At 38.8% G+C, this 24,794-nt stretch overlaps 1 protein-coding gene across 8 annotated transcripts in view; it reads right to left on the bottom strand.

Moving 5' to 3' along the window:
* The window catches only part of slc12a7b (solute carrier family 12 member 7b), a 68,745-nt gene that overhangs the window by 6,737 nt on the left and 37,214 nt on the right, over positions 1-24,794 (bottom strand). For 3 of the 8 annotated variants that reach the window (XM_055007100.1, XM_055007102.1, XM_055007103.1), the window contains exons 2-25: positions 20,853-20,947; positions 19,994-20,125; positions 18,091-18,237; positions 14,761-14,815; positions 14,275-14,405; positions 13,735-13,976; positions 13,341-13,552; positions 11,241-11,405; positions 11,007-11,105; positions 10,630-10,687; positions 9,583-9,757; positions 9,370-9,488; positions 9,091-9,189; positions 8,524-8,643; positions 7,988-8,092; positions 7,199-7,367; positions 6,242-6,437; positions 5,843-6,012; positions 5,515-5,646; positions 5,000-5,107; positions 4,451-4,567; positions 2,308-2,382; positions 1,672-1,847; positions 861-875 (exon numbers count right to left, since the gene is read on the bottom strand). In XM_055007100.1, the coding sequence (XP_054863075.1) occupies positions 861-875; positions 1,672-1,847; positions 2,308-2,382; positions 4,451-4,567; positions 5,000-5,107; positions 5,515-5,646; positions 5,843-6,012; positions 6,242-6,437; positions 7,199-7,367; positions 7,988-8,092; positions 8,524-8,643; positions 9,091-9,189; positions 9,370-9,488; positions 9,583-9,757; positions 10,630-10,687; positions 11,007-11,105; positions 11,241-11,405; positions 13,341-13,552; positions 13,735-13,976; positions 14,275-14,405; positions 14,761-14,815; positions 18,091-18,237; positions 19,994-20,125; positions 20,853-20,947 (3,112 nt within the window). The remainder of the gene's footprint in view (positions 1-860; positions 876-1,671; positions 1,848-2,307; positions 2,383-4,450; positions 4,568-4,999; positions 5,108-5,514; positions 5,647-5,842; positions 6,013-6,241; positions 6,438-7,198; positions 7,368-7,987; positions 8,093-8,523; positions 8,644-9,090; positions 9,190-9,369; positions 9,489-9,582; positions 9,758-10,629; positions 10,688-11,006; positions 11,106-11,240; positions 11,406-13,340; positions 13,553-13,734; positions 13,977-14,274; positions 14,406-14,760; positions 14,816-18,090; positions 18,238-19,993; positions 20,126-20,852; positions 20,948-24,794) is intronic. The other 5 variants (XM_023262660.3, XM_055007104.1, XM_055007101.1 and 2 more) reach the window with 4 other exon arrangements.

Here is a 24,794-nt window from a genome sequence, read left to right as displayed (position 1 = left end):
TTCCCTCCTACAAATGGAAACTTAGTGTGAAGTCTCATGTTTACAAACTTGATAATGAAAACTAATACACAATGTACTTATAGAGAAAACACTATCACACACATATAATTACATGAATAAACAATAATAACATTTTGTCAAGGAAAAATGTACATTTTACTTAAAGCATATGTTATGTTAGCTGCAAACACAAATGAGAAGAAAAAGGCTCAGTTAGGGGGCTGAAGCATTTTGAATTCCAATAAAGAGGTATCATTTTAAGACCATGGGACATCCAATATCAAACTCCAAACATGGTTTCATTACTTCCTGTTAAAACTTACTGTTTTTAAATAGTGAACACATGCTGTAGTTGTTTAAGTGTTTATTAACAACAACCATGATCAAAAAGCATCTCCCGTCTCTTTAAATGTTGCCTCTTTATCACCAACATCAAAATCTTAGATCACAGGTAATACAGCACATCAAGATGCCAGAACTATCAACTGCCAGAAGCCACATTACATTCAAGTAGCAAATGTCACAATTCTGAGTGAACATTCTTTGAATTTAATGTGAAGGCCAAATTAACTTTTTTGCTTTTGCCTATTGTTTTTAAGGTAAATAGAAAGCATATATTTTTTCATGCATATGAACAGTGTTATAAATTGTACATGCAGGTTAAATCAACAGAGGCGTTTCACACCAACATGCTGTTAGAAGCTGGAAGATGACGTCCATGCACATTAGGGCATGCAAACAAGGACACCACAGATATACACAGACGCACGAGCACATGACCTGGAGGACACTGAACAGAGCTACAGTCACCACAGCAGCAGAACACACATAGGGTCTAGGGCAAAGAGAATGCGACTTACAGACTCTCCCACTCTCTAGAAGGAGGAAAATGGGACAGAACAACAGAAACAGGCTTAGATGCTTCTACATTAGCTCTGCAGCTCACCCCACCACTCTGCATGCTTCCAACTGTCCCACACAACTTGCTGTGACACCCCAAGGTGACTCGAGTAAACCCCAGATGGTGACATAGATCCGTTTGGTGTGTTTTATGAGGCTTTGTAAAAAGGTGGCCTCCAGTTCTTCCTATCCTGTAAGACTTTACGTTGACAAATTTGAATTACAAACTTTAGAAATGATTATGAGTGGACTGGGACACACCTGATGAAGTCCACACACTGATAGTATGGACAGTATGCGATGAGAAAGTGTTAGTCTATAAGGTGTGCGTGTGGTCCGGCCATGCACTACGACTGAAATGGCTGAACGTGTACACACATGCGCACACACACCAAATACAGCCTGAATGCACACACCATGCACACAGTTGTCCCATTTCACCCTGTCAGTACTACCACTACAGCTACACATGCTGCACCCTGCACTGAGGCTTTGGCACTATCCTGAAGTGACCTCAGTAAAGTGCCACAGATCACTGTGATACTTTCTATAGTTAAACTTGTGAAAAGTAATTCAAAATGGTGCAAATGTCTCTCACAAGGCACATGCAATAACACCATGTGACTTAGCAGTATATTTCACTTGAGAGTGCTCTAATCTGGTCCTTAAAGGAACAGAGCCACAGGGCAAAACTGCTATTTTTCTTTCTTTTTAGTTTTTCAACTACAAATGTACAGAGGTAGTTGGTTTTGTAAACAAACATGTACTCACGGTTTCATGTTAAAAAGGTCGCGTACAGCCACATTGGTGTTGCACTCGCGGTTACGGTTACGCTCCGTGAAGAGCTTGTCCTTGGTCCAGGTCATGTGAACCCGCTCGGGCCCAGTGTCAGCCTTGTCATTTATTGTTGCGTGAGATGCCGTGTTCCTGTCATGGATGAGCTGGGCCTGGAACAAAGGCAGAGAGAGGAATAAGGAAAACAATAAAGGATGTGTGGATATGAGAAAAACCACGAGATGTCTGAGGGGAAAGGTGAAATGAAACAGAATGGAAGAAAGAAGTAGAATATGATATAAATAGGGAAAAGTAGTATAAAAAAGCATAGTGAAGATACTCAGGGACGAAGAAAAGATTAGAATGATGGAAGTGATGAGATTTGAGAGGCCGAGATAATTCCAGAGAGACAAAACAAAGGAGAGATATAGGGGAAAAATTGGGGAAGGTAAGGAATCAAAAACAGAGGTGAATAAATGTTGCAAAAAGCAACAGAACGCCAGCAGACAAAGGAAGTACAACAAACAATTACAAACTGGGGCCAAGGAATGAAGAGGATCCAACAACTGTCTTTCTACAAGATGTGAAAAGTTGGGTAAAACCGCCCCAATGAATAATGAAACTAATACAAACCTGTACAATAACACACATGGACCTGCAGGTCCCAGCAAGGACTGAAACATTTATGGGTGGCTGACGAGAACAGAGCTGTGGTGGTGGTGAAGGTATAGTATCAAGTCAACTAACAGTTCATATTAGATACAGGGCTTCCAAATATTAACACATGCTCAAAATATACAATTTAAACAAATATAAAGCAGGTTTATGAAGTATTAACGCAGGTGTAGTAGAGCAATGATACAGCACAGCACAGCATGGCAGAGCAGTACTAAAATAAATCAGCATTAGAATTCAATATTAGTTTCCTTACGTTTGACGGCAGCTTTGTTCACTTCTGTCCTTGTGTTTGTGCTACAGTGCACAATGTTAACAGTAACACAACTACCATCAACATGGATCACAATGAATTATGAGTTTGTTATGCACCAGAAAGCTATGACTAAAGGTCTCTGTGTTCACTGGTGCCAGTTCATATTTGATGAATGCATTAACAGAGTGTATTAGTCTGTCAGCAAGTTGATATTGCAACATGTTAGGGCTTCTTAATTTAAATATTCAATTTAAGAGGAGTTTATGCAACAATTATATTTTCAGTGTCTAGTTCTTAAATTCATTTAGATAGACTTATGTATGACAAAAAAGTGATGTTTTTTGAAAGATGGGTGTTCCCTGAAGATATTTTCTGCCTGTCACTACCGGCTGTATCTGAAAGGTATGGACTCTGGGTCGAGGTATGAATGTCAATAGAGTGGGAGATGTCAAAATGATGATGATTGTGAGGAAGGTAAAAGGAGAAAAAAAGAGAGGACAGTGCTGTCACGCCACAGTTAAGAGAATGGAGAGAGAATGGAGAGAATCATCACTATGTAGTTAGTGGGATCAAAGTAAAGCCTGTCCTGAACAAACGCGTTCTAAATTACCATCTGTACAGACTCGGCTTAGACTGTTTTAACATAAACCACATGCATGAGTTTAACAGCATCAAAAAATGTGAAGACGAATTCTATTCACTTTTCTGAGACAATACTGTCCACTTTTTCCATTCACAGTTTTGGGGGAGTGGGGATGAGGTGGGGTCATGGAGGTGAGGGGAGGCTGGGCAGCAGTTTCAGGGTGTGACTGGCTGGTATTCACAAAGCAGCTCTTCATGACTACACTGTAAGGAGCACTACTGTTGCTCCAATCTGCTCGTGTAGTTTAAAAGGCAGCTGTACAAGATGCATGCTATCTGGAATGATCAAACTGCTACTTTTTCAGGGATATTAATAAGGTGATTAGCCCGTAATCTTACTAAAGGGCTAAAGGCATTTTTCAGACTTCCCAATGCTCAATGGCTAACCACAGCTTCACAATGCTGCATCCTACAGGGGAACAACTGGTTTCAGCCAGATTGAGCTGCTCTAGTAGCAGCAAAGTCTCTGATGAAACATAGTTATCTATTATCTTAGTGTCCTGGAATAGTACCAGTACACTGTATGAACATGGTAATTCAGCCATGCGCTTATGTGTGTTATGAATAAGCCCACGCTGAAAAGCTTTAAAAGCACAATGGATTATCTAAAGAACATTTTTCCTCACAGACAGCCCCTAATGTGAGACCAAAAACATGTTTCACACATTTGTTTTAAGAGAAGCATGGGAGAGACTGCTGCATTAAGGCTCGTCAGCTGAACAGAAAATGCTATAATCTAAACTACTGCTTGGCAAACTTGGTGGAAACCTCAGGAAAAACTTTCAACTATCAGGAAACAACAGCTTGAACGTTTCCAACGTGATGATCACTGATTATATTTGTCCTGCCATACCAATGCTTTAGATTAGAAAGATCAATATGTCCATAAATCTGTGTTTATGCTAACATTCAGATGAAAATACACTACCTACATTACCACTAATGTTTAATCAACACTGGGTATATATACCATTATGTCACATCTACATTAGAATGAGCTTTCAAAACTGACCATCCATGTCTGACATCTGGTAAACATGACAGTTAAATTGGATTTTCTGAATCCAGATGTTAAACCGTGATGACGATAAATGTTATTAAAAACTGTCAAATAGCTAGCAACAACTGTAGCCAAAGATGCTTTGTGAAGACGGGCCTGTGTGTCTAACAATGAGGGACAATGGGTTGACAAAATTTAGCTACCTCATCCTCCTGTGTGTCCTCCGCCGTTGAGGACTGCCGGCTGAGGTTTGCGTTCTCGGCACCACCCTGGTTCTTCCTCCGGATCGAGCTACGCGATTCGTCAGTGATACTCTGAATCTGAGCGGTGTGGCACGGCCCAGAAAGGTGGTGGTAGATGAACAGGGAAAGGGGCCAATTGTCATATAGCTTAATGTTTGGCCAGGTATTACTTAAATGATGTTGTCATTTCACTATGTAGACTGTCATTTATATAAATGACCTACAGAGTGACTTTTTTACCTATTGTATCATCTTTTTTGTAGGCAACAGCCTATTAAATGGGTTGTGACGATATTCATGCTAGTCATTACTTTGTATGTACACATACACGAAAAGTAAGATACTAAAATGACTTCAGTACCAACAATGTCATCTTGGCTCTGGGTATGTTTATTTAACTCATTAATATCTACTCTAAGACACAAATAGAAAGATATGGCATCCACTGATTTGGAAGGCAGTTACAGACAAACTGATCACGGGACAGGGTTGTGTTCAAGTGTACTTTACCTCTCTCTCCCTCTCAGTTCTGGAAAGTTGCATCTGTTTCAGCATCTGAGACCTCTGCTCCATCATCAATGTCTTCTCATAGGTGAAGGCTGAGATGTCATTATCATGCTGCAACGGAGAGGACAGAAAAACTGTAACCAACACGAGCTGGAAAGACAAATACTGTTTGTCTTTAAGGTTTATCTGTCTGTCTGTCTGTCTGTCTGTTAGACGTTTTGTAAAGTACAGATGTGTCATATTAACATCACCATAAAGTTCCACATTTGAACAATTGTTATTCAAATTTAATACAGTAAATGAATCTGTAAATCTGCGTGTCATATGTGTCACTTTTTTGACAGAATGTACACAGTTCTCTGAATAAGGTTCCTGTTGAACCTCTGGATATCTGGAGGATTTGATTTATGATTTAAAAAAACGAATCCTCAACATATGAAACATTGTGTTTGAGGACTATTACAGGAGGTCCCATTACAGGATATAATGCTGTGCTCTTCTGTAAATCAAAACCTCACCATTTCAACTACTTCCACCTCAGCATCCAGTCGCAGGTGATAAAGGAACATCTGGAGGTCTTTCTTCATTTGAATGCTGTTGTCATCCATCTGGGCTACAGTGAAGATACGCATCTTACACTTTCTCCACACCTGGAGGAGGGAAAGACAGTTAATGTGGAAGAAAAGGAAAAACAACAGTCAAACAGGGAAAGATGGAATGTGGTAAAACATGGTCAAGAGGAAGGAGAGTATGAGGACATAGAATGGAGGAAGTGAAATGATTCTGAATGTATCCAAAGAAATATTAGTTGGGGTTGAGGAGATTCCAGAGATAAACACAACCAACCTTGTGCTGTCGCAGCAGGAATGGTAGCAGCATTAGCATGCCTCCATCATGAACCACCCACCACACATCAATAGTGCCCTCCCCTAGCCGGTCCTGGTTGGTGGGAAAACTGTCCACATTCTTAGCCACAAGTAAGGCCTGATGGGCTGCTGTGGTCTCCCGTATCGTCTCTGCATGGACAGAAAGAGAGAGCGTCTATGAGAGACATGGCCTATCGATCAGTATGAGTCTGTGAGACATTAAGTCACTGCCATCTTGATGGAATTATTTCATAAACAGTTATTTGAATATGCAAAAGATAAAGTGTTATAGTGACTTTCACTGTGTGTTTACATCTATCTATCTCTCTATATATTCATATACACTCCAGTTCAGTTTGAACTGTCTACTGCACTATACCAATGAAGTTCCTCCACGACTGTGGGTCATTGGACTGTTTCCACGTTCCAGGCCAGGCCATCAGGACTGAGTTGTGCTTCATGCCTCCCAAGCCTGCAGACTGAATGAGGTGGGAGAAGCCATCTCTGAGGTTTGAAGACACCACAACATGACAGAAACCCTTGGTACGCTCTGCTGACATGGAAGACTTGATGTTCTGGACAGAGAAAGAGAGCAAAACAGCAGAGGAAAGGACATTTAGCGCTAAGTACTAAGGAGGGAGAACACAAAATTATTGCATTACTAATGCTGCAATGATTTCTAAGAAAATAGGTCTTTCTGGAGAAGATGCTCCGGCTACTCAATACCAAATATTTCTTGCTCAGCTATGACAACACTTGACAACACCTTGTTTCTACCTGAAAATGTACAGTCAGCACTCTTCTTAGTATTCATCCAGGACAATTCATACTGATGGACTAAACAATAAGCACTGACATTTTGCTTCTGCACAAGATTGCTTTTGCAGAAAAAGTAATCCAAAGATTAAAAGCGGTTTTGAGGACACTTGTCAAATCAGGAAGCAAGAATCATTTCATTTGCTCAATACGGCCAGTAGGGGGCAGAGTATATCTGCAGTTTGGCTCCTAGTTGCTTGTGCCAAGTCTGCAACCCTGATTGCCACAGCAGATTTGCTGGTGGGTCTACTGGTGGGTATGAATCACTTCTGAGGATGAAACATTTAATTTAGTTCTCTGTAAACATGCTTAGCCATCAATGAACAGATAATAAAACAGACAGTACAAAACAGAACTGGTGTATCATTAGCAACTGTGCCCATGGCATCACAGTTTTAATAGAACAGAGCCCAGAAATGAGGCGTTAAAAGTTGTGGGAAAAAGCAGTATCAATGACAATATACTTGTGCCTGCATTTAAAAAGCCTGCTTTTCCACTTGTGTGTGCATTTCCACTGTACCTGCTCCGCTTTCTTGGCTTCTGCCTCTTTAGTGAGATAGGTTCCCTCTATAACATTCCCGACAATTGTCAGGCCTTTTCCTGCCTTCAGCTGAGTGGTGAAGGACAGCAGACGAGGGTGTTTAACTCCTTGATCTGAGTCCAGGTTCAGGAGCACCAGCAACTGCGGTCTGGACACATTACATACAAGAGTTAAAAAAGAGAATGGAGGGACAAAGTCAGATTTCATTTCTTTCCAGGTGAGGAGGGGCAGAAGACATCAGCTTATCCCTACATTTTCCAGTGTTTAGGAATGACAACAAATATTGCGATCTGACCACAATTACAGAATTAATAGGTGCACAAATCAAAATAATGTTATAAGGCCAACAATTTTTTAGTATAACCGAGTCATGAAATAAGTGGATCTCAAGTGTAGTTGATTAACAAATTGAGAACAGAAACTTAGAAGGACACGGAAAGGAAAAGCTACCCACTGCAACTTATCTATATAAATGGAAATATCAAACCCCTAAATAAAGTATTCACACTGAGCACTCCAAAAAATTGAGACTGGTGTAGCTTTTGAAGAGATAGTCTACAAGGTCAGCCAATGTGGGCCTCGGTACAGTACGAGGCTTATCAGCCTTTTTGTGTCAGATTAGGTAGAGAACCAAGAGATTAATCAAATTTACCCTCTGTGTCTATTCCTGTCTCTCTATTGTCCACTGCAGCACTGACAGGTGGCACTATGTCAAGTGTAACCAGATGCGACACACACCCACTGAAGGACACGCAAAACATCCCATACCTCCAGTTCTTGGTGTGTGGTGGAGCCTCCTCAAGGCGAATGAGGGCGTAGCGGGCTGCATTAAGAGAGAGGCCTCGGATGCCATCACCCCACTCCTTCTCCGCCCTGGTAAGGCAAACAGAAAAAAGGAAAAATAAATCAACTGTAGAGAAAAAGATACAAAAATATAAATGAAAAAACATTGATTAAAAAACAGGGCAATGAATGGACTTAGAAAGTTTTCCACTATAGTTACAGCTGGACTGTTTGGCAGTTAAAATCATATCTTTAGTGTTTTTTATGGTCCAGTTCATTTGTTGATATATACCCAATTTATCTGTACTAACATGAGTGGACTATCAATAATTAACTTACTGTAACACTATACATTCAAAGCAAAATCAAATTGCCAGCAAGTCTGTTTACTGTGTGTTAAGTGGTTGCATGTTAGTCTTCACACCTCCCTGATTCAAAATTCCTTTACTATCATCTCAGTTTTTTTGCTCACTTGACCACTTCTAAACCAATGGAAGTTTTGCAAATAAAGTCAGTCTCACCCTCGATATTCAATGTATTTGTAGATGCAGCCAGCGATGGCCATGGCAATAATGGCATAATACCAGGAGGAGATGAACATGAGAGCAAGACACAAGCTCATTCCAAGGAAGGACAAAGCCCTGTAGGAGAAAAAACAAGGCTTACAACTCTAGTCCATTCTTTACATGGTCATCCACTTAAAGAACTGATTCACATTGTTTTGTGAATTCATGGAAATGTCTTAAAGGAGTAAAACAGGTTCCAATGGACACATAAGAGGCTTTGAACTTAATAATCACAATCCACAGCTAACAATAGTGCTGTTCTGCATTATCCTTAGCTTGTGCTGTGGAACTAATCTCAGTACGACCATCACATAAACCACATTAAATGAATGTGCTTGCGGTTGTAAAGGCGTTTGTTTTTGAGTGGTTCTTGGCAAGTGTCCTAAAATTTGAAAAAAGTCATCTAAACAGTAGGATTCCTAATGGAAAAAGAAGACTTTCAACAATCTTTTAATATTCCCTTCTTTTACTGTCAAAAAGAAAATGTTAGTATCTGCAATGATTTATAATTTTTTTACCCACCAGTGGTAATACTTGAAGCGTGGTCTCCAGTTGGGTGTTCGCAGCAGAGTCTGAACAGCACAGGCCAGGTTGACAAACAGGTAGCACATGAGGAAAAACCTGTGGAGAGGAAGACAACAAGCCAAAACATACTACTCACTTATCATCTAAATCTCCACTTTATGACCTACTGTAAGTGGCTTTAAGAAGTGGAATACTCGAGGGATCACAGTCTTCATCTGGTGATCTGTTTTTATGGAAAGTGAGCATAGTAATATTACTATGAAAACAGATACTGACATGGAAAGGATAGGAGCCACAGCGTCCAGGGAGGCAATGAGGATACCGATCTCACAGATCCCAGCAGTCAGCAGAAGAGCCCAGGTAGGCTCGCCGTTAGCTTTCCCATGACCAAATACCTGTGAATAGATACACACAATCAAGTATGAAACTTGAAGCACATTAAGATGAAGGCTGCCTTGAAAGTATTCGTGTTGGTTTGTTTTGTCTAACCTGTAAGAAAGGTACAATGCCATCCCTTGCGATAGCCTGAAGCAGGCGAGGGGCTCCTGTCAAACTCTGCAAACCTGCTCCACAGCAGGAGAAGAACGAGCCAATAACAATAACCCAGGGTGAGGGCCATGATAGTGTACCTATAACAAGGTTCCCTTTCACTGAGTCCCCAAATCTGCAACACAAAAACAACCACATGCATTAAATAGGCCATAACAGAAAATTTCCTATTAAGACATACTGCATAACATGTAATTACACGGGTGAGCCTGAAGATATTCTTAATTTTTCTTCAATTGTTGACAATCACAGAAAAGATCCAAAGCAGTAACTAATTGATCTGTCTAAAAACGATCACATATGCATCAAGTTTCCTTATTTACAATGAACACACAAACTGTTCATGCAGTATTCTACAGCTGAGATCCAGTTGTGGATTAATTCTCTGCTGAAAACAGTCAACAAATTTCCTCCAGTTTGAGTGATGTATGCCAACACCTGTAGTACACAGCTGTTTTAGGAAATTGTTTATACAGTGACAAGCATGCCCCTTATGTTAACATTGTTAAATTATAACTATTGAAAAAAAAAAACTCTTGATCTTGAAACTTCTTAAAATTACTAAAATTTTATCTCTATCATCACGTTAGATCATAACAAAATTTGCACAGCAATTTTTTGCACTGCTGCATCTTTGTACTTTTACATTTAAGCAACTTGCATTGTTATTGTCTACAGTGTATTAATACTGTATTCTTCATTTTCATTTTTCATCCTTGTACATATTGTACATATTATTATTATTGTTATTATTATTGTTATTAATACAATTACTATGTACTATGTTTATTGCTGCTATAACAATGTAAATTTCCCCTGTCTTTGGAGCAATAAGGGATGATCTTATAAGTGATACTAGAGGAGAAATTAAAAAACCAAATGAAATAAAACAGATACAATTTCATTCCCAATTCCTTATTAAAAAGACATCCATTTAGCATACTTTGCACTACATATGCACAGTATTCTAAAGTGTTAAACTCTTACTTGTCTCGAAGCAGAACTCCCTCAATACAGGCTCCAAACAGAACCACACAGGTGACGTCTGAGAAGCACTACTTAGGAAGGTAAAACGAATCGACTGACAAAGGTTTATGCATACTGCAGATATCATCAACGCAGTTTAGTCATGCTTTAACTCCTGTTCTAAGGGTCCTTAAACTAAAGCTTCCCACCTTTAAACCTATAAACCTGGCAGCTGTGGGATGCACTTGTAGGTATGTCTGGCAAACTTAGCTGTGAATTAAAAGCTCATTGAGGACCTAGTCAATCAACCTGTAATACCATTGTTTAAAATCAGTGTCCTGTGTGCTTTGTTGCTAGATTTTCTAGTATTTATGTCGCAGTGCAAGGTGTAAGGATACAGATGAAGGAAGTGGTAGCAATAGCCAGGATGGTCCCAATAGGGATGGACTTCTGGGCATCTCTCAGGTCACCTGAGCGGTTTGAACCAGCCATGATGCCTAAAACAGGACAGAAAATCAAAATCAGTAATCTTTACAAGTGAAACCAAACTCCAAGCTGAAAAATTCTCCATAAATATGCTAATATCTACATTATGATGTGTGCGCTGGATGTGTTGCTTTTATCAGTCTCACCAGTGACAGAAGGGAAGTAGATGCCGACCAGCAGTGTGAAGAAGGTCGTGATGTCGTTGACTACATAGGGCAGGTAAATGTCCTGGGAAGGGTCATGTCGCCCATTAGATGTCAACTTGTTTTCTACCAACATGCCCAGAGGGCCATACTTTGACCACATGTTTTCTACAAGCGAGACAGAAACAGTAATTAATACTCAAAAAAACACAATGTGTTGTACAGAGATGCATATTATGAAGAAGCAAGGAGAAAAATCGGTTTTGTCCTGGGCTCCAAGTGGGTCCATAAGAGTATTGTGACCTTATTTATTGCCTATGGTCCAGTCACTGGTCGGCAAGGGAGGCATTCTATTTTATGAATGAAAAATACTCAACCAACGAGACATAAAATGATAATCAACCAGTCTACTGCAGAGCAAGACTAGACTTGGTATGATGCAAACTGTTAGCCAAAAATAACAATTTTCTAATTATGTTGGCTAGTGCTGGGCGATATGACGATACATATCGTGAGAACGATAGAAAAGTGTCTATCGTGCCATTTCTCTTCTATCGTTTCTATCGTTTCTAACCTAATTTTATCAATTATTACAGCAAATTTATCATTAAATAGCCTGCGACGATTGTATTAGTGTTTTCTTGTCACGATGCATACTCTAAGTTTATATACGTGAAAATAAAGTAGAATAAAAAAGAGATTTTTCACAAAGAAACTCTGTCTTGTGGTTTTTGCGACATGACGCTGCTTTACGTTCTTTGATTCTCACGCAGGTTTGCAACATGCTTTACGTTACTTAACTCATGAGTGCTGAGCGAGTGCGGGGGGAGAGGAAGGAAGGAATTTGACGGACGGACGAAGGAATGACTTGAATATTCGGTTCGGTCCGTGAGGTCAGAGGCGGTGAGCTAACGGAGGAAAGAGCCGAATTTTCGGCTCGGTTCGTAACGCCTGACGGGGGGTGGGGGTGGAGGTAGGAGGGGGCGAATATTCGGATCTCAAAATAAATATCCGCATACCACCATGGGGACCGAATATTCAGATCCAGCCCTGGCAACAGGTTAAAGTTTCATGGAGAAAAGTAAGCAATGAAATTTTTGTCAAACTTTTCAGAGAATAACTGAAAACATACTTTGTTGTGGTATATCATCATATATATCGTTATCGTGATATAAAATAATCCATATCATGATATATGATTTTTTCCATATCGCCCAGCAATAATGTTGGCAGACATAATCAGGAAAACAGAGAGAAACCCAACGTGGTTCCAACAGGGACAAAAGATTTCTACAAATTAAGTCCAAGCCTTTTTAGACACAAACTGTTTGATATTAAAACCATTCAGAAAAAAAAGATTCTGAAAAAAAAGCTTAGTTATTTGTAACTGCTCAATCATCAATAGTTTTTGTTTCCATAATACTGGAATTGAAGTCATCCATGAATTGAATTGCTTGTAAGAACGCACTGATTTCTAAATGAAGAAATATGAAATATGGTACAGAATTTTCACTCGTAAGAGTAGTGGTCTTAATAAACAAAAACGAAAACCAATCTAAATCTGAATTTAGAAGGACAAATATTTTAGAGAAAGAAGATGAGCACCTAGGAAGGAGTTATTTATGCAGACACAGTAAAATCATCACAAATGAAATCACAACACCTGTATATGCTTGCCCCATTTGCTTCACGAATGCATTTGCGCTGAGGGCTAGCAGTAAAACTAGTCTGTCATGGTCAGCAGTTACATAACCATGAGGAATTCTTGAAGTTTGCACTGTATTTAAACCACTGCAATCATGACTGTGTACATTCCTACTGAGATTTACCAAACATTGTCCAGGCCTCTTCATTTAGCTTTTGTATCACTTTCAAAGGGTGTTTTACCAGGCTCAGTTTGTGAGGTATATGAGGTCGAAGGAGACATAAACTAAGTGTGGATGATTTTGACAAATATGTACATATGTTGTGCATTACATAGTGGGAAGGTTTACAGTAACAAAACCAGATATTATAATAGAAAATAAATCAAGGGCTTTTTTTTTAAACCTTCCACGTCTACACACTGCACCAATGTCTGCAAAGAAAACATAGTGTTCCAACCTGAAATGACTCCACTGGTCAGTCCAGGGATGCCCTGCACCATGGTCACATTATTGTCATCAAAGTACTTGTTGCAGGTGGCGTTGAGCCCAGTTCCATCACAGAACAGCTTCCACAGCTGGGTAGTGACTGTCAGGTTATCTATAATGTCAGTCTTAAGACACTTGTCGAAGTTGTGGTTCTGCAAAGTGCGATTCCCCAACATACAAACACTGTGTGGAGGGAAAAAAAGGGACATCTTAAAATGACATTAGGTTAACTGATAAAAAACTAGTGCTGCACATCTAAATTCCACGTTCATGAACCACTGTGGCTCACTAAGACATCTAGTCTGATGCTATTCTTAAATAATTAGTTCACTACAACATTGGAGGTTATTATAAACTGAACTTACGGAAAGTCTGGCGGCTCAAAAATGGTCTTGATGACTCCAGCATAGATGGCAAGGATGGAAAGAATAACACAAGCCAGGAAGACTAATGCTAGCTTGTTGACGTATTTGACGCCGACAAAAACAACCACAGCCATCAGTGCGAGGCAGCATGTGCCATAAACACGCATGTTGTTAAGCAGGGCATCCACCTCATCCTCCTTTCTCTCTGCCACAAAGATGGCTGCTTTAGGCACAATATAGGTCTGGATGGTAGGGGAGCAGACAGAACAGTATTTTTAAAAACATACACTTGTCATCTTAAAAGCAAGAATACCGAAAAGCTGAATACAAGCCAGCTCATTTTGGTTTATTTTGCATGTACTAATATTTTTATCCTGGCATTTAAAGCCAGCTGTCACACAGTGGCAATAAGTGTAGATGACAAATGACAAAGTTGGCAACATTTTTCGATGTTATTTTGTTTACGCTTGAATTAGGATGACTATGGGTAAAGGTAGATGTCATAGAGAGGTAATCCAAATACAAACTTGCTTCACTCACCAGTAGAATTTCAATGGTACCAAGGATATACATGGAGCCAGCAAAGGTGGTCCCCAGATAGAAACAGAGACCCACAGCTCCACCAAACTCTGGACCCAGAGATCTGGAAATCATATAGTACGAGCCTCCAGCTGGAAAGGACAAACAGTGGGAATGATTTTTATGAGAAAGAACCCTACTACCTCCTATTACGTCAACATTTCAGTTTATCATTTTCACTGTTTTGGTCATACTCGAAGGTTTAAAAATGCCCTGCATTGCTGAAATCCTTAGAGGACAGTATCTTTTAACGATTTTCATATAACCATTAAAAATGGGAAGAAAATTAGGATTCTGTGCTATACACGTGTAAAGATGAGAAATGAAATATTAAGACTCCAGCTGGAGCTAAAGCACAGTAACATCAGCATTCAGACAGTAAGAACACAAATCAACATCTTACTGCTTCATCATTACCATCTATTCCTTACTGATAAAGCATCCTACCTGGTACAACACCATTAGTAGCGATTGCACTCATGGAAATGGCTGTCAGCATGGTCTGTGGAGAGTTGAGGGCAAGGCACAAAAGTTTGAAGATTAAATTCTGAAAGCTAAAGATGTTACAAAGAGGTATCTCAGAGCTGTAACTTATGACAAAGTTATTATAAAGTCAAGAAATGATAAAAGTAAAATAGGGCTAAAAATAAAGCTATAATAATAAAGCTCTCATAGTGACAATATACCAGGCATGAAGAACCTACATATGGATATGTACATATATGACATAGTGACATACATGACATAGTTGAGATGTACCCTTAACTTAGTTTTCAGTGTTGTAACAGTGCTGTTTATGACATGCTCAAAATCAAATATGGAAAGAAAAAAAATCTCCTTGCCCACCCAGCAGTTCTTTATTTCCATAACTGTTTCGGATTTTCTGAACAATGGGGTCCGTGGTGGGTTAATCTAGCATTTAGTCCGTCAAAATACTTCTTACGGGCTTATGCTCTAAATCTTTTGGATTGGTAATGGATACGAGCTTTTCCGTGAAATCAGTCATTGTGGCTGAGGATATTTCCATCAGCCTGTTACCTAACAGTGCTTCCGGATGAGAGGAAGGACAGGGCAGAGAGAAGGGCAGAGTGAGACAAGATAAGAGGTACAAAGACAAGAAGAGAAAAGACACAAAGTTAAAACTTTATAGGAGAAAGACAGAGGGATCTCAATAAGTATGAAGGTGAGCGAAGAGAGGGTATAGAGAGGGAAGAGGAGGAGGAAGGGAGAAAGGACAAGGACATGACTAAGATAAACCCTGTGCTCTTTGCTGGGCATCCGATTTAAAGTGGCAGACAAGTTGGAGTAAAGCCAATTAGCTGACAGTTTTACTTCTCACTTCCACTGAATCCCTAAGCAGCTACGAGGTAGCTTGGACGAGACCACAAACGAAAGAACGAACTTAGATCAAAGTACAACACTGCTATTCACAATTCCCATGTGGACTCATTTGCCAATGTACAGGTAGCTGTAATGCTTTGGAAATTTATCAGCGGTGGTGCTTTAAGCCATCTCAAGATGAACCAATTACTAAGCTCTTTGAAATTCAAGGTTAAACACTACACAGGATTTTTGCTGAAAGTGTCTTGACCAAAAAAATGAAATAACATTCTTCAATGGACTGTGGTAACTGCGACACACTGAGAAAAATCACAATTCTTGAAACAACATTAACTCAGTTTCAATTATGTAAAACATTTGCTGATGGTGCTTTCATCCAAAAAATTACAGTAATGTGGGGGTGACATGTTTACAATAACCATAACCTGTGATACTCAGAGAACCATATCACAAAAAAATTGCAACATTTAAAAGTACGATCTCATTTACCAAAATCTCACATGGTATCGAGCCATATTTTACATGACAAACATAAGAGTAAATTAATATACTAGTTAAACTACAGCCAACTAAAAGCTATCACTTGGAATATACATCTGGCAGTCTACGTAGATGAAGCCAGGAGCACTGATGGATAATCAATTATCAATTTTGAATTAACTTAAGACTTGAAGAATCTCAAACAGAATATACCAGTCTTGTTTTTATTGTGTCACATGGGGATTAAGATGCTGATTTGTTACATTTCGGGAACCCATATGCTGGCAGGGAGTTATAAACACAATGCTCCTACTGTGTACATGTGACTGAGCCATATGCAAAGACCACTCATGACATGATGGAAAATATTCTGTATGCTGTGCTGTGTAGTGGGCTAATGAAGTTTGCTTGTACTCTCCATATGTTAGCGTGAGACCTGGTCATCAGATCCAGTCTGACTCACTGAGCCTCTTTGTTTTCATCTTATAGTCTGTGTCTTTCCGTTTGCAGTTATTTGTGCTGAAACATGACAGAAATCTTTTTTCAGCATACGCATTATAAGATGATACTAGAATAAGACTAAATTTGAACTGTTGCAAGTTGAATGAAATACCCTGAGTTTATTTTTAGATATTTCTGGTGTTGGGGCTAGAGCACACAGAATATGACCTATAAACAGGTGGTTGACGTGGAACCACCAGTGCAAAGTCAGATGTGGTCTAAGCAGTGAAAATGAACATTAATCTGTTTGTCTTCGCTTGGCTCTGGCATTATGTAACTGCAGTGATGCGGGGCAGGGTAAAACCTGCCAACGCACTTTGGCGAGATTATAATATATGAAATGGAGTTCCCATCTTTCTAGGCACACAGTTCGTAAGCCATGAAATATAACATTAAATCATTGCATTACAGATGCAGTGTGATAGTTTACACTATGGTTTCTGAGCATTTCCAATAAATGTACAAGTAATTCCAGTACATTCAAATATAAATATGTGTCTTGATATATGGCTTTTACTGTGTATTACAGTTAAAATAGAATAAAATTAAACTTCATGACTGCACATTGATGTGAACTTTGCTGCTCTTGGCCACGGTGAGTGAAACTGATCTTCTTATGCTAAGAAAGCACTAAATAACAAGGCAAAAAGCATTGAATTGAGGTTGTACATGAGTTTTTTTTGTACTTTCCCTGATTAAGAAGAAATAGTCCATTGTCTGCTGTGGGACTGGCAAATATAGCCTCTGTGTGGGTGTGCATGCTGCCACTATGTTTCTGACAGTTTGCAGATGGATGGATTACATATCAAGCCAGGTACCATTAAGAGTCAGCAGCGCATGAGAAACAGAGTCACAGTGGCTAAATATAGTAGGGATCAGTGGCAAGTGAGTCAACTTGCTGGTCGTCAATCCAACATTTAGCTCTGTCTGCCATTAGAAGTCGAAGCAGTATCTGCTCCCAAAATCAGCATAAACACTCAACCACATAGGCACATGCATATGATGTCATGTGTTGATGTATTCATAATGCATTAAGGAGCTCGGTGTGTAGATTGAGTTCACTCTTATATAATCTTGCACGTCATTGCTCTAATGACTTAATGCTAAATCCCTTGCTAAAGGACAAATAATATTCATGTCAAGAGTCAGACCAGCTCCTTTCACTTTCTATTCATCTATCATTTAGCCAAACATAAACATGTTTTACATGTTAAGAATGACGTGGAAGCATACACAAGGGGGTACAAGGCCAAACATTTAAATTAACTCTACAAATAAGAAATTACGCTAAAAGCGGTGTGTCTTCCATAATAATGATAACAAATCCTCTACTAACCTCTCTGATAGTAACTGATAGTAATTGACAGACTGTAAGTAGCCTAAGAGGCAACACTGTGGGCAAAAAAAGTCTGTAAGACAGTCCAACAAAAACTGAAAGCATCTTTAAGTACTTACACATGAGCAGCACAAGCCAACAATAGCCAAGGACTCCAAGATGCCAGCAGTGCCGACAATCCAGGTAAGGCGCAGAAACAGGATGACCCCCAAAATATTCTGGAGGCATGGGAGGTAGACACCCATGAAGGTCCCCATCTGAGGGCTCTGTAGTGGGAGGTAGGGTGGGGGATGATAGAGGAGTGAAAAGACAACAAGGGTTATAAGTGCGCACATGTATGTTGGAGGTGGTGAATGAGAAAGAAGGGAGGCAAGAAGGAGAATTACAGCAATGCTGGCAGAGAGGCTAAAACCAGACAGGCAGACAAAAACAGAAGAAGAGGGAGGCAAACAAACTCCTGTATACATTGTAATATACTGCATTAGTCAATTCAGTCAGGACTTTACTAACAAAAACACAATCACAAAACTATCTCCTTTCAGAGTTGCAATAAAAATTACCCCTAAAATAAGAGAACAACTAAATCTAAATGTAGCTATACTATACCAAATACTGCATCTGATCTACATATTTAGACAAAATTTCTATGCGACTTATTTCCCATGCTATACAATGACAGTTCTTTGATATGGCAGCATCATGCACAGGGATCCACAGTGTACAGAGCAAAAGACGTCACTATCAGCAACGTGAACATCGTATTTCTAAAGAGAAATGTTAGTTAAAAATGAGCCGACATTCAAAATGGATTTAAGACTTGCATGTCGGTGACAAAGGCATGATTTATATAACAGCACTGTGCTATGCAGTAACTAGTATCAAAACGTGTCAAAAATCCTTCAACGCTTCCATTCCGAAATACAGCATTCCTCGCAAGAAACTGTAGTTTCGCAACAACATGTAAAAAAGCAAAAGCAACAGGAATATATTAAACTTTCTGACATAAACACAAAATATCGAAAATATCAAGTGGATTAGAAACAACTACCTTTTTAGCCATCTATCTCCAAATGTAAAGACCTAGTCCTGCTATTCCAGACAAAGAGGAGCGACAATGGTGCCAGCTTCATCTACTTATTTCTTCAGTAAGATGTTTCTGCAAGCAGTGGGAGGTACCCAAGGCCTATTTCCATACAGTGGACAAGATGGGGCAACTGGCATGGGACTGAAGTTGTGGTTACAAAAGCATCTATGTGCCGCATGGCAGCAGTGTGGAAACTTTTCTAAGAAAGTCAAAAAATGAGCATTGAAGGATCCTCAAGTAGAGAACATACAAATGAACCGTTGGACAAGGGCAACAAAAAAAAAGGCTTGTGTTGACTCAGAAATATGAGACAGTAGATTCCATCTTTATAATGACATCTGATCCATCCAACAGACTATAGATCATACAGGACTTCAAGAAGAAGAAATATGTGCTTCTACCAAAATGAAGCCTTTCCAATGCATGAGTGTTTTAGTCTAAAATCCTTGCTCCTACATAAGTGATTATGAAGAGTCACTATAATAAATTTTTTGACAATTTCAATTACTATTCTATTTTTGACAATGTGTATTTTCTGTCTTGCAAAAATAAATATTTCTGTACCAGACATTAAACTGGGTGACTTAACAGTCTCCCTCTAAGTGGTAATACATTCATAATACTAGTTTATGGCTTAGTGCACCATAAAATTGTTGTTTGTAATTTTTTTGTGTCAAAAGTGACACCAATTTATAGGTGAAGCATTAAAGATAAACAAGCAAACAGAAGATGGCAGAAAAAGACAATAAGGTTTGTACCCACAGAAAGATTTGAGAATAAAACAAACATCTGGGATCTCAGAGACCCTGTTATGTAATGATAGCTCAGCAAATTTTAAAGTTAATATGCAACTGTACAGTACTATATATGTAATGGATGGAAACACCAACTTAAAGCTCTACTACAGACACTGGAAGAAACAAGGCTTTCTGTTTCACCTTAATCGTTTTTTTCTTTGGCCCCTCATCATCATCTGCCTCCTCATGCTCCTGGGCCCCCTGGGTGAGATTGGTGTAGTTTGCCAGTTTGTTGAGGAGTGATGACACCATGGGATTGCTGTCCATTTCCTCCTGCAATAGAGATTTTTTTTAAAGACATTTTTTCAACAACAGCACTAGACGTTTCATCTTTAAAGCTTAACAACTGACTTAAATGCCAGGTTTCTCATCTAGTATTTATAATCAAAAATGTCTAAAACAATAAAATATCCTCAAATACTTTTTCAGTTTTGATTAGGCTTTGGATGAGAAGAAGGATGAACTATTCCAGGAACAAAATGAACAGTGTGATCTTCAGCTCACTAACTGTTCAAAGCATCTTAGAATAGCTTGGCTGGATCAGCTTGCTGCAGAGTGCTGAAAACAGAAGCTACTGTGCCTAATTGATTCTGTGCAAGGGCCACTGACCACAGGGCACGAAGGTCGGCCAAATGGCAGAGTGAAGCACCTGGCAAAGGTTCAGCTGAATGAACTGCAAGGAATGCGCCGGGTTTCCAGGAGCTCGGTATTTTTATCTGTGTGTTCTATGTAAATAGTTAACCAAACTCTTGCCTGTTGCTTAAGTATACTGTGCATTAATGAATGGTTTGAGCTTTATAGGCTAGTTCTAATTTAAACTGCAGATATAGGTCTGGCCTGGCTGTGAATGTTAATTTAAAATACAGTTTTTACTCCACAGTTGAAGGTTTCTCCTTCATGACGTGAACACATAATCACATTTCATTGCGTAGAATAGTCTGCCGCTTGTTGTATAATGACTCCATCCAGTTCAAGCTGATAGAAATGGTTGTACAGTTACCTCAAAAAGCGCCATGTTGGTGCCATCATAGCTGTTGCCTTTGTCATTGTCTGTGTTGTTGATAAAAGGACTGTTTTCCTTTGGGACGCCATCACCTGTGAAAACACAACATAGTTTTCCTTTAGAAGCAATGCAGTGTATGGTTTGTGACTAGGAAACAATAAGAAAATTCCATATTTTTTCAGAATCAAATAACCAGAGGTTTTGGTAGATTTTTCAAACCATATTTGACATCCGAGAACAAATAACAGATGGCGCTCATGTGCACTAAGACTGTTTACATATTTAAATCTTTTAAGTATTTTTTTAAATTTTATTTGTACTTTTTCTATTTTTTATATATAGCTGGGAGTCACCAATCGTAATTCCGCTGTGTGGAAACACAATGACAATAAAGCTTCTTGAGCCTTGATGATTATTTGGATGTTTATAATGTAAATAATTATTTTAAAAATATGTTATGTTACATTCTGTCTATGTATTAGTTCAGCTCAACATGAGGAAATGTGATGTGGAATAACACTGTTCAAGTGGGCATGTTTATCAACAGTTACTGTCTTTCTGCTGGAATGCACATGTTGGTAACATTGACATCTAACAATTAATAGCCTCTTCCCTGAGAGCAAAGAATTGAAACATTTTTTTTTTTTTCAAACATGTTCTAATCAAACAAACTGCAAATGAATACTCAAACTACACGGAACATTGAATTCATCAAGACGTTATCAGAATAAGAAATAAAAGTTTCATTTCCCCTTCTTCCTTTAAAATATTTTCCTCCAAACTCAGCAGAAACATCTCATTACATTGTGCTAGCTATGCTCACAGTCACCACCAAAATGACAATTAATCTAAGGAAAGTTAGCGGCTAGCCGTAGCTCAATCTGATTAGCAAAAGGGTGTGAATGCATGGCTGATATATCCAGGCCCATCACAGTGACCGCAGCCATAAAGGTATGGCTTCCTTGTGCAGGAAAGACACTCACTGCATAGCTCATAAACCTGTGATAATCTGTCTATATGCTTTTCAAATTAATTTTCTAAAGAAGTAATTTGGACATGGATGTTTGGATGTGGTACAGTTATAAGGCACTTAGGGCAGAGCTGTGTTGCCCAGACGTAGAAGCTGTATTACATTACAGTGTGTGCTCCTTGCTTTTGAAGACACCAAGCTTGCTCTTGTCTGTGTTTTCTAACATACCTGTAAACATTTTAGCAGCACTGCCTGGTTTGTGATCAATTTATTTTTAGAAATTCAGAATTTTTTAGGAAATGAGATTGTGACAATAATCTAAAACACAATTATTTTTCTATATTCTTCTTTTTACTATTCTTACAAAGACCTAGAAGTTACTCTAATCAAATTCTATACTGTTTCGTGCAGCACAGGAACCCTGCAAGAACCGACTTTCTCAAGAGGAGTTTTAATGGTTGTAGGTCTACAAGTATGCTTCATTAGTCATGTCTTCCACATTACTGATTAAGCCATGCTTGCGTTTTTCTCTGAAGCATACATACAAACAGTAAGTAGCATTTTATTTGGAAAACAGGGTGTATCTGATCTTTTCTTTGATAATTTTGTATTGCATTTCCCATCAGTTTTGACCTGCTGTAACAACAAGGTTTTAAAAGGATCTTGCCAAAAATGAAACACAACAAAAGATCATACCTGGACTAAGCTTTGCACAGACAATATGATCCATTACAAAATGTCTGGATCATATCCAATCAAAATCATGTAGTCATGTAATCCCCAGTTTCTTATTTCAGCCCACAGAAAAAAATGCAGGAGGCAGAGATGGCAACATCTAAAACAACATTAACTAGTTGCCAGTGTAAGTAACTCCTGCTAACAATTCTATAACAACTTCTAAAAAAAAAAAAAAAAAAAAAAAATCTAACAAAGATTTTTTTTTAAACTGTGGACACGAGACACCAAAGTCACTTTAGATCCTGTCCCACTCATGAGCATCTGAGTTTTATGTTCTTACATTTATATAAATGTTTAATAATCTAGGGCATGATGATGACGACTTCTCATAATATGTATAAATAATTTATACTGAAAATGAAAAAATAAATGGCCTATTGAAAGCCTCAGTATTTGAGACTTTCTGGCAAATGAATAAACACAACGATTCAGATTTCACCAAAGATACAGTTAGTCACCTTAAACTTAAATAGTGCAACAAACTAAACAAATAATGCATAAAATAAAGGCAATCTGAAAAATTTCCACGGTAGTATTCGTGAAAGACACCAGAGGAAGAGATCAACCTGTTTTGGCTTTCATCAAGAATATCAATAAAAGCTTGTACAAGGCACATTAAAATACAAACACCTGAACAACTAACTGTACAGTTAAACTTGCATTCAATCCAGTAAGTGTAGGGGCAGATTATTTAAACACAAATAAATGAATAATAATAATAATAATAATAATAATAATAATAATAATAATAATAATAATAATAATAATAATAATAATACATTTTATTTATAAAGCGCTTTTCCAAAAACTCAAAGACGCTGTACATAAAATACAATAAGATAGAACAAAACATTTAATTAAAATCAGTAGATAGTAAAACAAGTTCAAGATAAAATACAGAATCACTTAAGGAAAGCAGATCTAAAAAGGTGAGTCTTTAAAAGGGATTTAAATGTGGTGAGGTTGGTGCAGTCACGGAGGGCATGGGGGAGTGAGTTCCAGAGTGTGGGGGCGGCAATGGCGAAGGCTCTGTCCCCCCAATGTCGCCGGCTGGTCCTGTGCGGGATGGAAAGGAGGTTTGTGTGGGAGGAACGGAGATTCCTGGGGGGGGTGTAGGGGAGGAGCAAATCGGTAAGGTAAGAGGGGGCAAGATTATGGATGGACTTGAAGGTGAGGAGAAGCAGTTTGTACTGGATGCGGTGTGAAATGGGGAGCCAATGGAGGTTCCGCAGGACGGGGGTGATATGGTCGTGAGAACAGGTTCGGGTGAGGAGTCGGGCAGCAGAGTTTTGAATGAGTTGAAGTTTATTGAGAACTTTGGAGGTGGAGCCGAAGAGAATGCTATTGCAGTAGTCAAGGCGGGAAGTGGCGAAGGCATGAATGAGGGTTTCAGCGGCTGAATGCGCTCTCAACTATTACAACGGCTGCAACAATAACTATACTGAGTGTCGGTAGAGCGAGGAATGTCACGGATTTGAGATAAGTGACCTTGTAGAATAACACTGACTAAAATAATGCAAATCAGAAGGCAAGATCTGAACGTGACAGCACAATGCAAAAGAAATTCCGAGATTTGTTTCTAAACACATACATGTCAGAAGATAATTACTGAAATCACACAGTCAGATAATTATCACAAGTACATGTTTACCAATAAGTGAAAGCTGCCTTGTGTGCTTAGTTTATTATCATAAGTAAGTCAACAGCCATAAAGTGATGAAAATGCTGTAAATTTATAGTGTGCATTTGTATTTTCACATCTAACCTGTTTGGTTCAGTTAAAATGAAGTCAGGTCTGTTTTTATGGTTTAGTTGGGCTGCTGTGAGCAGCAGTCAGCACCTTCAGTGGACACGTCAGCATTTCAGAGCAGAGAGTAAAGCTTGTTTATTCACCATTTTTAACCTAATTTTGCCTATTTGTTATTTTTTAATTATTTAGCTTTGGCTGTGTGGTTAAAAATACAGTTTTCTGTGGTTTGATAAAATCAGAACACATACTTATTACTGCTTTACACAAACCTTAATAACAGGTAGCATTGAGCCAAGAGACCACCAATGCTGTGCTGCTTGCCTGCCATGTTTCTGCTTTGTATGTGAGATATGTGCTATGTTCTTATATTATGACCATTCAATTCTTTATCTTTCTAAAGCAGAAGCTAAAAACTTGCGCATGATCAAGATAATTTGCTGTATTTACGTGGAAGAACAACGTTGTTTTTTTTACTTTGTGG

This window comes from Amphiprion ocellaris, chromosome 22, assembly GCF_022539595.1.
Source record: "Amphiprion ocellaris isolate individual 3 ecotype Okinawa chromosome 22, ASM2253959v1, whole genome shotgun sequence".
In the NCBI taxonomy this organism is placed as follows: domain Eukaryota; kingdom Metazoa; phylum Chordata; class Actinopteri; family Pomacentridae; genus Amphiprion; species Amphiprion ocellaris.
The sequence above is the reverse complement of the archived record's forward strand: the minus strand, read 5'-3'. Positions and strand labels throughout refer to the sequence as shown.